We start from the raw sequence: 14,373 nt of genomic DNA, 5'->3' as shown, positions 1-14,373 counted from the left end.
AATTATCATCCACTGTGCAATAAGGATCCAGACAAACAAAACGGAAATTATATCGAAAGCGAAACCCAAAACGACCAAACCAACGTACAAAGGATACAAGAGGGAAAAAGAGACAGACAAAACATAAAAATGTTAAGAGAATTTTGGCCATGGCGACCAAACATTCTCTTTCTCTCACGCTTTGTAAGGGAGCAAACAAACCAACGAAAATTCCTCTTGAATACTGTACATTGTTTGTGGAACCCAACCAATAGCTATAACCAAAAGTATATGGTTTGAGATACACAGTCCACCCCCCTTTCTCTTGAGAATATTGTCCTCGCTAACGCGGTTGATGGATACGCTAAGGGTTCTGGTCTAGGACTGTCGATGCCATCGACTACCAAATACCCGTTACTCAGCTAAGGGGAGAGCGAGGAAGATATGCAACAAAGCGACTGTTTCTTTATTTGCTTATAACTTTGAAATGGCTGGTCCGACTTGAACAATATTTGGCAAGAATATAGATATTGGTAATCAAAACTAAATTGCATTCACACTTTTACTTTCTTAACATCAAGAATCTGCGTGACAAATCCCAAATCTCAGCGTTTATACGGACGGACAGTCAGACGGATATGGCTAGATCGACTTAGGTAGTGATTCTGATCAACAATATACATGTTACATACTTTCCGACGAATCTAGTATACCCTTTTACTCTACTAGTAACGGGTAAAAAACTTGGTTTTTTGGATAAATTTGTTAAATTTTAAATCACACTTTCTGATGATAAAATCGATTGCCGGACTTGGAAACTTGAGTCAAATCTTTTAGCTCTTTATAGAAAATTGGCAACTTACGTAGCTTATCACAAAAATCGTCTTTCATTTTAATTTATTTTATTTTCACTTCAGTCCAACTTTTATTTAAGCAAATGTTTGTAATTACTTTAAATACAAGCAAGGTATAATTTTATAAAAATACATTTTTCACTACTAACATATTTTTGTATTAGATTATCTTATAGATTTTATGAATTGTAAAGAATTTTAAGTTCATATACAAAATACATTGAGGAAATTCCGTCGCGACGATAAGAAATGCCAAGCGACACTGAGCCATAATAAACCTTCTTTGAAAATATGAACTAAATAGCAACAGTCAAGTTTATATTGTTGCTGTTGCTGTCAACCAATCCGTTTTATGAGTGAGCGAGGGAGCATAGTTATTGATAAAACAAGGCTTGTATTATGTCAAGACCGTTGCGTGAATATTTATGAATGAAGTGGCAATACCCCCACAACAGCAAATTGATTTTAAATGGTTGAAAATCAGGCAATATGTAAAAGCACTTACCTCGCGACGTGGGATGGTTCATGAGTATCGATAGGGGGCATTCGTCATCATCGAGTATATATTCTGTTCCATCGCTGTTGACCTGCATTTGAAAAAGAGCAATATTAGAATTCATTCAACCAATCTCTTAGCAAAGTCAAATGATATTAAACCGTTTAGATACATTCATATAAATCCAATCTTTTAATGTTAAGAAATTACTTATAGAAACTGAAGATAGTTCGGTTCGGATTTGAAAACTTAAAAATGAGAGATCACGACCAAATAACAATAGTTAAATATGGTTTATGGTGGCAAAGTGCGCTTTAGCAGCCGACTATGGCTAAGTAACTTTAAGATACAAATGTAGCAATAATCGATCACAACTTGGTTGATGGGTAAAATTATTCAGTTGAATCTCTTTGTCTCCCACCTGAACCAAGCAGTAGTGCAGCGGATCGGCCTTCTCCAGTCCGTATTTTGTGAGCATTTCCCGAACGACGGCCTGCGCACAGTCCCGGATAGAAAGCAGCAGCGTCTTGTAGGGCACGTCCTGGCACAGGCTCTCGCCGTATATCTTCAACGTGCCACCGGTATCCGGACCACCGTCTCTGGAACGGAACTGCTGCAGCTTCTTCTCGAGCTTCTGCTGTCGCCGTCGCCGCATCACGGCCTCCGGGTTTGAGATCGATCGTGTGAACGAGGTTTCTGGCAGTTCCGTGTACAGTTTTCCGGCCACGGCATCGCTGCCATCGCCGCCGCCTCCTCCGGCGTTGCCGTTCATGAGGGCCGATCCCGAGGATCCGCCGACCCCATTGCCTAAGCCCAAATGACTGCCGTTGGAGGTGGGCGGATCGGAGCTCAGCTTCGCCATCTTCTCCTTTTTCTTTTGTTCCTTTTTCTCACGTTTCGAGAGTTTTCTCTTGAAGTTTAGATCGGTCTGCTCGATGGGCTACGCATAGAGGTCATAGAGTTAGTGTTCCATAGGTCAGAGTTTAATGAATATGTAGCTACTCACGGTGGTCTTCTGGTCTATGTTCTTGAGCAGGAAGCGACCCTCGCGATCGTCGATGTGCCAATTGAGCTGCACCAGCAGTGGCTTCTCATCGGCATTCAGTCGACGCTCCTCGCCATTGGCATGCACTTCGTACAGGGCGTAGTTGGGCACGGATAGCATCCGCATATCGGGACGGAATTTCTCAATGAGTGTGTCTAAGAAAAGTTAAAGAAAATAATTAGTTTATAGAAGCTTTAGTCTAGATCTGAAACCCTTACCCTCTCTAACCTTTTAAAAAATTATTATTAAAAATAATATAATATATCTACAGTCAAACTATAGATAAAAGCAAGAATGAATTGCAGATAAGTCAAACGTTATTTATGGATTTACTTCAAAATTTAAAAACTTTTAGTCCAGTTAAATAATATTTTTATAATCCTTGAAAATATTTTAAATCTTAGTTTATCTTAGTTTCTGTCTTAAATTCTATAAGCTTCTTCAATCTGAATCATGGATTACCTATGACATCTGTGACAGTGGCATCGGAAGCCACACGAATGCATTTGGTGGCCACTTTCTGGCCGGCATCTTGGAAGTAGAAGCGCATAACGCCATGGAAGAGCAGGTTCTGCGGTTAAAACAATTAGAATGCAATGTACTTTATTCATATTGACAGCAGACTCACCTCGTCTGGTTCGGAGAGCGCAAACAGATCCAATCGATTGGCATTCCATTGCTGAATCACTGAACGAACTGCCTCGCGATCCAACATCTTCTTATCATGTGACATACTGTACAGGTTGTATTCGGGGTGGGGGAAGGTCTCGCCTCAGTTCTGGGAATGTTGATCGTGTTGTGACTCCAGTGTGACGTAGTTTATGTTACGCTTTGTTGGGCCCTGACTATCTGTAAACAATAAAGCATACATTTTTGATAAAATTAGATTCTGGGTTTACAACTTCCATGAAAAGCATCGTAAACGAAGGCGGAATCAGAAGCGAAAAGTAAAAAGTTGGCGCAGATGTGGCAAACATTAAATTTTTGATGCCAAATGTAAACACTCGTGGATCAGGAGGGGCAGAAAAAAATCCATACAGGAAGAAATTGTAAATATACTATTCATTACCTACAAATCTGACGAGGAAATCAAATTAAAACACGTCGTGAATGGATGAGCTATATTCCACCTCAGTGCTTCCAAAATATGTTCTTATTGCAAATTCTATTCACTCGGAGTTTTCTAATATAAGCACAGTCGGATTTTTAGACTATATTAAGACTATAGAAGAAAGTTGATTACAACATTTAATGTTCTTATTTGTTGTTATACGGATAATATTCAAAGCTTGTTGGATAAAATGGATGGCAATAATAACAATAATAATATAAAAGAGAATCAACATAAGATTAAAGTTGGCAAAAATGCCCGTAAATAAACCTCTGTTTTCTCATTCCTTGAACGGAGTAATAAATGATAGAGACCGTTTTGATTTATGATCGGGTGGTTTAACATTTCCGGAGAGTGGGGAACGGAGGGTTCCCTGCCACATGTCATCTACCACATAAGTACATGACAATCGCCCGGTTCCTCTGCAAGCCAATTAAAAGTTCCATTACATGATCATATCTAACCAGACTTTCCCACACCAACTTTCTGCGCTCAGCGACCCTAAACAAATAACTTCATCAAAGCAGAAAATTTCAGGGCATTTGTACAAATAACCTCAAGACGTTATTTAGGGCGTGTTTTTATGTTGGATTGTGACCGGAGGAAGGAAACCTTCAGAGTTCAGCATAGCTATTTCGAAGAGAAGTGATGTCAAAGAGCGGAACTATGCCTGAACTAAACTATTCCAACCCTCCTTTCCTCAGTCAGTTCTTTAAACTTTTTCGCTGCTATCTGCTGGCATTATTTCCCCGGGTTCTTTTGGTCTGTTATGTTTTTGTTGTCTTATATAGGCAGTTTAATAACCGTCAGAGGTTCCGCTTGGGGAAACACGTCGTTTGTGCACTGAAACTTGTCGATTTACAGACCATTCGCTATGTAGAGAGAGTTTCGAGCTGGAGGGGACAAGGAATGGTAGCCGTTTAAGTAAAGCTATTTTCACAATTTCCGCGAGGGCGTGCGTTGTTTCTAGAAATTGCATATCGAAATGTTTCTTTCTGCAGCTAACCCTAGCTTCTAGAGTTTTTATCGAAGGTGTGGAAGAAGAGAGAGTCCTCCCTGCTTTGAAGCATGACCAGCAAAAGGGTTAAAGTGCTTGGGTATTTTCCGTTGTCCGTTTCCAAAATTGCATTTCAATGGTTGCCAAGGCGAATATTAGCTTTCATGGTTGATCAGTCAATAAGGGGAGGGAATGCATTTATAAAGGAGTTTTTCACTATGGAAGGGTTTGCCAATTTTTTCGAACTATTTAGGGAACTATCTATCTGTTTTTTTTTCGTAAAAATGACCACCAACTTCAAATTTTATTCTTATAAGCATAGTAGTACTTTTTGATTGTTGTTTAACCCATAAAAAATGTATAATTAATAAAGTCCCCTAGTTAAACTTCGATTTTTTTGATTTTCTTTTATATTACTATGTACGAGCTCCCACATGTCAACACTTATCTGACTTCTTCATCGTTAAACAATTAAAAAATAAACGTATTATCTTGCCACAGGCATGTCAAAGTTTTTAGTAAGATATAAAAAACTATGGACAAACGGAACCAACAATTAATTCCTAATGAGAAACTTACAAAATTATTTAAATTGCATCCACAAAAATTGGAGTGGCGATTCCAGACAGGGAAAAGGAGACAAACTCTATAATTGCTGAGCAACATTATTAAAAAGACATAAAGGTGACATTTGATGGTATTTGGAATTTCTTGCTGCTGCTTTCGGAGGGAAAATACCGCCGAAAAGATCGCGAGAAGCAAGATAATAAAGTGAATTTAAATAGAGTCGGAAAACAGCAGCAAAATAAAAGTGTCACTTGATGGTTAAAAGAGAGAAGGCCAAAAGAGAAGTACCGCAATACACGGCTAAAAAGCAAAACAAAGCCCATCAAGAGAAGAAGAGGTGAACGTACGAAGACAACAAAATTCAACACCCAGATACATTTACATTTACAGATGCAGGAACAGTAGAGGCTAAAACATTAGCAGAGGCCGTTTTAACTGAATACTACAACTTTTCTAAAAAATATATTCGATATTTAGGTTTCCTTAAAAACCAAATTGAGTTTCAACCTTTGGTGGTAAAACTTTAAGTTTATTTATCTCATGGGCATTTATTGCCATATGATATGATGGAATCTTATTATGTGAAACAGTAACACTATCAGTTTAGGCGCATCTGTGAGTTTTCAGTCCCAGATGCAAGTTTCTGAGAAGCTTTAGACCTCACGAAGTGGGTCTGGGACATGTAAAATTGTTGCTGGCCTAGGCATAACTAAAAGTTTTCCTCTCTTGCTGTTTTTCGTTTTTTATGCAGCTGTCGCTCTGGCACCTGCAGCGCGGCAATAGACCCACCTCACACGATCTGCGCCTCCCCTGCGACACCCCTTTTCTGCATCTGGGGTTCATGTTTGCAAAACTTGTTGCCGGTTGCAGTTTTTGTTCGGCGTGTGTGCCTGTGTTTCTTTTTATTTCAATTAATTTCGGGGTCAGTGGGTTTGTAAAACAAGCGGAAACGGCAAGAGGCTGCAAAACATTTTAAATACACACGGTGTTGGGAAATTGATAATCTGTAGTTCCCCTAAAGGAAACACTTGAACCGGAATATACACGGAGAAAATAAATCAACTGTAAACTGGAATTTTCAACATGCCAGTTTTACAACAAATAACTTTGATGATGTTAAATATGTGAATAAACTAAGATCTTCTGGGGAACTATGATTGGAAATCCATTTTGAATATTTTATATTTAGAAGCTTTATAAATCCTAGGACATTTTTATGTTTTAAATGACGTCAAAAAAAATGAATGATCCTAAAACCCCCAATTCAAACTTGACTTAAGTTTTCTTTCGGGTTTTTATATGCGCTTGCTTGTCACCTTAATTATTGTCAATTACACAGTCATTAGATCAAGTAATACAAAGACAATCGGAAAAAGAGCCATCATCTTTTTAAAGAACAAGTGGTTACTATGCATATGTAAGATGTGGACAATATAAATACCTTGCACACGAAAGCTCCATTTTATATGTACATAATCCAATTGCAGCTTTAGTATATAGTCATCCGATTTTAATATATGTTTGTATATAAATCAAAGTCACAGATTTTTTTGAATAAACAGAATCTTATCAAAACTACTGTATCCTCTGCAACTATCAGGTTCAATATACTGCCTTGTAAGTCGTGGAATGGACTATATGGTTCTTTCTCGACTTGTTTGTCTTTCGGTCGATTGCTTTTCACTAGCCCTTTTTGCCGGTCACTTTGATCTGCCCTTCTGGGGCTTCCTTCTTTTCTGTTTATGACTTGGTTCGGGCAGTTGAGACTCCGACTTTTTTGCCAGACACAAGACAGCAAAATATAAAAACAAGATGAAAGGCTTTAGTCGAGTGCCCCGACTATCAGATACCCGTTACTTATTTTAAATATTGAACCTATTAGAAAGTTTTGGTACTGTTTCAACGTGGAATTTTTCTATTTTAAGATTGGGGGTGAAAAATGTTTAAAGGATTTACAATTACAACCATGGCTGACCGACCGCAATATTATTTTTTCATGTGAATACTAAAGAATTCGCGGTCCATTGCGAATATCAAAGTATCACGCGTATCGTGAGTAATGAGTACGTGGAAACTTTAGCTAAGTGTTTTAGCAAACGTAAACGCAAAATGTACAAGAACCAAGAACAGTAAATGAACCGGAAAATTTGACTCTCAGAAAAACACATTTACATACATAAGTCCTAACTTAAAATCTGCAAAAAAAATAATCATGAAAACTAAATAACATTTTAGTATAATGTCGCATCGTGACTTTGATATCGTTTGACGGGTATATGTTACTCTTATTTATGCCAAACTTTTTCGATTTTACATTTTACGGCTAAAAATAATGCGATTTGTCAGTTTTTTGATTATAAATCGTTTCCAATTTTAATATATTTCATATAACATAAAAGAAAAATTCTTAGTTCCCTTATGTTCATGTGTCCCTGACATTTTTTAAACTATTTTACCATAGCTCAATTTTTGTTCATTAAATATTAAAACAAATTGAAATTTTAGAGACTCTTAATATCAGTTAAAATAACAATTAACAGTGTTGCCTAAAAACTTAAGTTGATACCTTTCACAATGACTGTTCTAAAGATGTGTTAAACTAAACCCTTAAAATATTTTATCTTTACTATACTGGCGTCTGATTTAAAGTTATTTGAAATTTTTTTAATGATTATTTTACTGTTGCTGGCACTTTGTTTATTTTTCGACAAAGATTTTACGGTGACTCCACTCTTGAAAAAATATATGAAAACAATTTCCTGAGAGCGAAAAGGAAAACAATAAACCGGCAAACGGATTCAAAAGGCATACCAACGTGGTTATTGACTTTGTTCCCTTTGTTGCTGTTGCTGTTTCTGTTATTGTTATTATTTGCTTAACGCTTTTTTGCGTTCGGGGCTTTGGGCTTGTTGACCACCGAACTGAGCAGGAAGCGAGTGATGAGCCCGAAGAAGTTGAACATATGTGTGGAACGTAAACCGCAATCACATAGACACTATATGAGTCAAGTTGGTTGTCATTGTTGTAGCTGAATTTCTCTGCTGCTGGGCCACGCTTAATTGGTTGATGGAATTGGGTTGAACGCAATTTTTAACGAGCTCTGAATTGTTGCTAGACGACATGTTGGGGATCGTCCGGCTGAGTCAGCGTAGGTGTAACCAAAGACAAAGAAAATAGATTTTGAAGTCACATCCAAACAGAGGAACTTCCCAGCGAAATTACAGGCAATCTGACTTATTCTTGTGAGTTGTGAAACCAAGTTAGGTCATTTTACATAAATTTTGTAAGTGATCTATAACTTTTGTTTGAAATATTATTCGATAAATGTCATATTTTGGCAGATAATAGGAAAAATTTAAACTAGTTTTAGGGAATATTTCAAGAAATCGTTCTTGTTTTCAACTTTGACCTAATTATTTGTAATAAAAGGTTCCTGAAAGTTAAATCGTGACCGGAGGCAGTATCGGCAGTACACCTTTTTATTTGGCCGATGTTTTCCCATGCTGTCAAGTTCCCAAGCACTTATATATTTATAATCGATTTATTAACATTTTAAAATATTTAATTTGGTCACAATAGCCTTAATAAAAGGCCGTAGCAATCAAGATAGACACAAAGATAAGGCACATCAAGATAAGACTACAAATATTTATAATCAGTCAATAACCTGTTGCCTGATAAACGAAGTGGGTAACGCGAAGAAGAACGTGGGTCAACACAAAACAAATATTTGGACCAATATGGGCAAACTCCATTAATTAACACACATAAAGAGCGGCGGCCTCAAATAAACGCTTAAAGGTAAAAACGACGACATAATTATCAAACCTAATAGCTGCACCAACAACATCGATATAGAGGAAAAAGAAGCGACAAATAAACGACAACAAGTGAAAGTTGATTAATAGTTTCCGTTTATGGTAAAACGTTTTCTTTTCCAACATATTTTAGTGATTTTGTCTCACATTTTCTGCCTTTGCACATACTGCAAATATTTATTTCTCGTAATTAGCACAATAAGCACGCAACTCAGACTTGAAAAACGAATGAGTAATGCATGCAAATATACAACTTTTGAAGGGGTAAGGGGGAGTTCTCCTCCGAACTTGTGCATTTTTGCATGTGCGCATAATCAAGCTATTCATTGTTTAATGTTCATGAATATTTGTGTTTATATTTTCACTTAAGCGTCCCGAGGGTATCGAGAGTATTTTTTGCAATGTAGGTCACGGAAATGAACACTAAATATTTTTTATTTTAGCTGATAGCTTACCAATTAAATTTTTTATAATTGCCGCATTACGAATATCAGTGGATTTCCCAGAAAATTAACTCAGGTTCTTGTTCTTAACCTTTACCCAAGAAAAACAATCATCCGAAGTCCAAATTCCTAAAGGGGATCTTATTTTCTTCCCTTAACAGGAGTTGAGAGTTATAGGTAACAACTAGCCGTCAGAAGTCAACTCAAAATACCTATTCGTGGCATATTTTCACAGACTCGGGCACACCCTCCTGCACAGAAATTTATGGAAAATTAACTAATTAAGTATGCATGGATCATCGTGTGAGGTGCGCCACCACAGGTAGACTATAGATGATCTGGCATACATATTTATGATTTGGTTTATGCCAGTGATTGCAATTGGATAGGAGCTACCCTGGTGTAAGGTTATATTAATAATTATGGCTTGTATGATAAAAACATTCTATTTAAACAAAAACTATTTTAAAAGTAAAACGAGAAAAAATGGTTTAGAAAGACCTGAACACCAACAGTTCTTATGTTATGTATTTTAGTTTACCCCTGAGGAAAAACAAAGATCCCATAACTTTAATAATTCAGTGCTACTAAAAGATTTCTCTCCATAAACTGCTTACGCAATTTTCAGCTGAATTGTGCAGTAATATAGATTTTATGATTATTCAAAAAGGTTTGGTCAGGTGAAAACAAAAACAAACAAAAGAAAAGAGAAATCATCTCCACGCTGCGTAATTAAAAAGTGTGAAATGTTGCCGAATGGGAGAAAAGTTTTCCGCCCGTTGGTCAGGTGTGGCTGGAAACCATCCGGTTTGGCCCGCAATTGGCCACTCTAAGCCACCGCTCATGTAATGGCCATAAGAAACCCAAATGTAAGTGCAACAGCCAGCAGAAACAGTTAAGATGACGCACTCGGGCTGTAAACTCGACCGAGTGTGGTTATATCTGATGTTGCCATTTTGCATGCTGCTGAGTTTGTTGTGACTGCCGGTGCCTAATTAGGCCAGGAAGCAATTAACCGGTTAATAGACGCGACTGCCTGCGCTTTGTTTAATGCATCTGATGCACACAGTTGCATACAGTGCGCTCCAAAAGTGTAGGTCAGGTTTTTCACTAGGAATCCACAGAAAGTGCAAAGAAAATAAAAATGAAATACATTTGTTTCACTACTAGTTTTTCAAAAATTGGAAGTGGTTTTATAACTTATAAACTTGGTACCTCCAATCGCAAAAGTTGTAACTCAGCACTGTTTGAGAATTTTGAAACGCACTGTACAGACCCCTTCCCTGACATAAAGTCAGCTTCGGGTGCATACTTAATGTGGGAAAATTATGCCGGGGCGGAACTTGTTGCCCGCTTTGAAGTTGTTGATGGCCAGCATCTGAGAAGCAACTTAAGTAGCAGAAATGGCGGCTACTAAATGGTCGTGTACTTACTTCTAATGGCAAAAACTGTTGCCGAACGGTTCACAGACATATCTCAGGGCGTTCTTCTTGGAAATTTGAAACTTTCACTCGGCCGAACAACGCCCATAAAAGATAAACACAATATAGGGGAGAGACAATCACAAACTCCGAGAGACAAGACATTAAAAGGGGACAGTAAAGGCGCAGACAACGGCGGCAATTGGCAATTGGCAATATGATTTCAATTAACGTGGAAAACGTCAAGTATCGTGGAAGGGAAATAAAACGTATAAGCGTGAAGAGTGAAATGGTTTTACAATCTTTTGCCGACTTTCTTGAATGGTATGCGATGTTCATTGATCACTGGATACATGCTCTCGCCATTCACATAAACCAATGATTGTTAGTTATCAATTTTCGCATTTATCAATATCTTTTACGCAGAGTCGCATGTGTCGAGTAGCATCTAAATTCCAAACATCAATCCGGTCCTGTATCTAATTTCTTCCATAAACAACTGCTATCGATGCAGTTTTAGTTATGAATGTTCAAATTCAGCAACGTACCGAATTCCCCAACCATCCGCCAGTTGCTTGGGAATCTTAATTAAATGCCATAAGCAATTTGCTTGCCAATCGCTTGGCAAATGACCAACAGACGCACGCCGTCATGTCACTCATAAATGCAGATATATTGTGGAAGAAAATCGGGAAACACGGGGTACGGGGAAGATATTCCTAATCACAACCGGTTTAAAGTATGGAATGCGCTTGGACTCGCCTGATGGGCATGTTAATTCATTAATCGTGCGGCGTTGTCCATTTGTCCATTGCGCAGGCGCAACTGTCAACTGCCAGCGATTGCAACTCACTTATCTGGAAATTATTTGGAAATTAAGGTACAGCCCATTAGAGTTTCTCTCTCTCCAGACACTCCCCTTTCTAACTTGTACTCCAACTATTTCTGACTGTTGTGGCCTTCGATTTGTTAAATTGAAATTATGTAGCCCAGCATTTAACATTCGTTTCACTTTTATAACCTTTCACTTTCAATTGACCTCTCTGAAATTATGTGTAAACTATCTCTATTTTATCCATAACTATGGAAATTAATTAGTAGTATAAAGTTTTTAACTGTTCGATTGTAAGCACCCATAACTTCGAGATGATTTTCAAAATTACTTTCTATAACAATTTGCAATCACTTAAATGATTACATGATATTATGTACCTTATTTCTGTGTTAAATTTGAAAATGTTGAACTAATGATGATCTATCCGTACATGATTGGATAGGAGATGTTTAAGTACTGCGATGTTCCACAGGAATGCCCTCACAAAACATCGAAATGAGTGTAATCTTTCGACTATTACACAAAATGATGCAAGTAAACTCGGGCTGACAAAACATCTAGACTGTGCATAAATTGAACATCTGCTAATGGCGTGCCATAAAACCCCCAGACAAGATCTAACATATTTGTAATTACGGGCTAATACCACCGAAATGGCAGTAGCAGAGGTAGTAAGGCGTTACATTTGCAGCTGTTAAAACAGGGCAAAGACAAGGCCGAAAGACTGCCGCTAGATGAAAAACCAAAACAAATAGCTGGTAATCAGCTGTCTCGTCTCAGAGACTCGGAGACGGACAAGATAATTAGTTTCAATGAGGCGGTACTTGAAAAAAATCATAGAGAATGAAACATTTTTGGTCTACTCCAAGATATTCAGACAGACGTATACCTACATAGACAGTCGGAGACACATTAAGACTCCATTATGCATTCATTTGTGTGCGCAATGAGACAGTCGCAGAAGTCTGAGTGCCTGAGAAGTCTATCCTCCTCGAATGCTGAAAGGAATTCGACAATCCACCAAACAAAAGGCGCTGACAAAAGTGAAACATTACCGAATTCCGCATAACCTCCGGGCTACAAAAATTTAGCTAATAATGTGTCTCGACTTTAGAATACCACAGAATTTGTTTATACTTTCGAAGATGGTATCCATAGCACTATATATCGCAAATATTATTTAATTTATCTTTAACTATCTTTGAAGTAAATGTAAAAAGTACGAGTACAAGACCTTCCCGAATATATCTTCGACTAAGCCGCTCGAACATTTTGTACCCCCTAAAAATGATCCCTAGAACAGAGTACTCTGCCGAACTTGTTGCTAAGCGTATTCTGGTGGTATTTCTTGGTGTGTTTACGTCAGGGGTGGAATTGTATTGCATCAACACTCCACATACATACATCACACGGCGGTTTCAGAGCATTCCCATAGAGACAAAAGGGGCCAACAGTCCAGACCAGGTAACAAAATCAAGATCATGCAAAGCAGGTAGCTAGCTAAAGGCAACACACGCACACGTTTGGAATTATTAAGCCTCAAAATAAAACATATAAAAAAGGATCGAAAGGTGCACAGTGAAAAAATATTAGTTATTATTATTTATTGTGAATAAAGACGTCTTACATTATGGAACGCACTATATGAGAACGACTAAAACTTTATTTTGCTTTTTCGAAAACTTGCTAAAATTTATTTATGTTACAATATGGGATTAATTTTTCCCTGTGAAGTTCCATTTTTTCTTTTAAATTTATTTTAGTGGGTCTTGTTTTTCTCTGTGTATTCTGCAGGGGAGAGAGTTGTGCACTGGCGCAGAACGTGGTTGGAAAAACAGTTTTTCCCTTTTGAGCAATCCCAATTGACAATTCCAGGGCAAACTCCTGGGTCGGGGTTCATTGAGGCCGCAAGGGAAAGGTAGAAAAAGTACAGTCACCTCGTGGAGGACTGTCCCTTTGTTGCACCTCTATGTACCTACTTCTGTTTGTCGCACTTCTGTCCATCAATTGCAAGGGTCGCTTGTCAATCAGCGGCAAAAGAATGAAACTCCTTGGGCTGGAGAGGAAAAGTCAACGAGTTTTGAGGTGTAGGCAAAATGTTTCTCCTTTGTTTTCCACCCATGTTCCCATGTCGGGCTATTATGCGATCGGAATGCTTAAATTGTCGGTTTGCTGGGATGACGTCGCCCCGAGATCCTATATGCTTTCGATCGGTCCAGAAAATGCAGATTATCATGGCGTAGACGTTTCCATTAGGCCAACTGTCAGTTGACATGTAATAGGGGAATGTCTGAGGTGGGGATTCCGACATGAAAAGCGTCCGATGATAGAAATATTCCAGTGATCGCGATTAGAAGGGAGATGAGATCGGAATGTTCCTGCATATTCTGCCTTTATTAAATCTACATTATGAAACATTAAGTCGCACTGAGAAGGTGTCATCGAAGTTTAAAATATTGAATGAAATATTTATAGATACAAATATATGTACATACATATAAAAGTAATATTTTATGAAAAGCTTATATCCTTTATTACTAAATCATACAACTATTTTTTAAATCCATTCCTTGCAAATGGGAAAAGCTTAATTTCAATATGCATTGTCCTGGTATACTTCAGACATAAGCCCAAACAAATCCAAATGGAAAGACGTTGTTCCCCGGCATCTCCAGAAGTGCAGTAAACTTTCAGCACTGTTTTTTTCTGGTTGGTTGAGTGGAGTGGATGTCTTGTGTAATTTGAACCGTGTGTAAAATGTGCGGGAAGGCGAACGAGACCCGCAGCTACTGATGGGAAATTTCTTC

The 14,373-nt window shown here is 37.9% G+C and overlaps 1 protein-coding gene across 6 annotated transcripts in view; it reads right to left on the bottom strand.

The window, feature by feature from the left end:
* LOC119560966 (afadin) overlaps nucleotides 1-14,373 on the bottom strand; it is a 52,288-nt gene that overhangs the window by 32,672 nt on the left and 5,243 nt on the right. For all 6 annotated transcript variants that reach the window (XM_037874727.1, XM_037874722.1, XM_037874726.1 and 3 more), the window contains exons 2-6: nucleotides 3,003-3,223; nucleotides 2,837-2,945; nucleotides 2,336-2,529; nucleotides 1,751-2,269; nucleotides 1,339-1,420 (exon numbers count right to left, since the gene is read on the bottom strand). In XM_037874727.1, the coding sequence (XP_037730655.1) occupies nucleotides 1,339-1,420; nucleotides 1,751-2,269; nucleotides 2,336-2,529; nucleotides 2,837-2,945; nucleotides 3,003-3,107 (1,009 nt within the window). In that variant the 5' untranslated portion in view covers nucleotides 3,108-3,223. The remainder of the gene's footprint in view (nucleotides 1-1,338; nucleotides 1,421-1,750; nucleotides 2,270-2,335; nucleotides 2,530-2,836; nucleotides 2,946-3,002; nucleotides 3,224-14,373) is intronic.

The sequence above is a fragment of the Drosophila subpulchrella genome, unplaced genomic scaffold, assembly GCF_014743375.2.
Source record: "Drosophila subpulchrella strain 33 F10 #4 breed RU33 unplaced genomic scaffold, RU_Dsub_v1.1 Primary Assembly Seq354, whole genome shotgun sequence".
Taxonomy (NCBI): domain Eukaryota; kingdom Metazoa; phylum Arthropoda; class Insecta; order Diptera; family Drosophilidae; genus Drosophila; species Drosophila subpulchrella.
The sequence above is the reverse complement of the archived record's forward strand: the minus strand, read 5'-3'. Positions and strand labels throughout refer to the sequence as shown.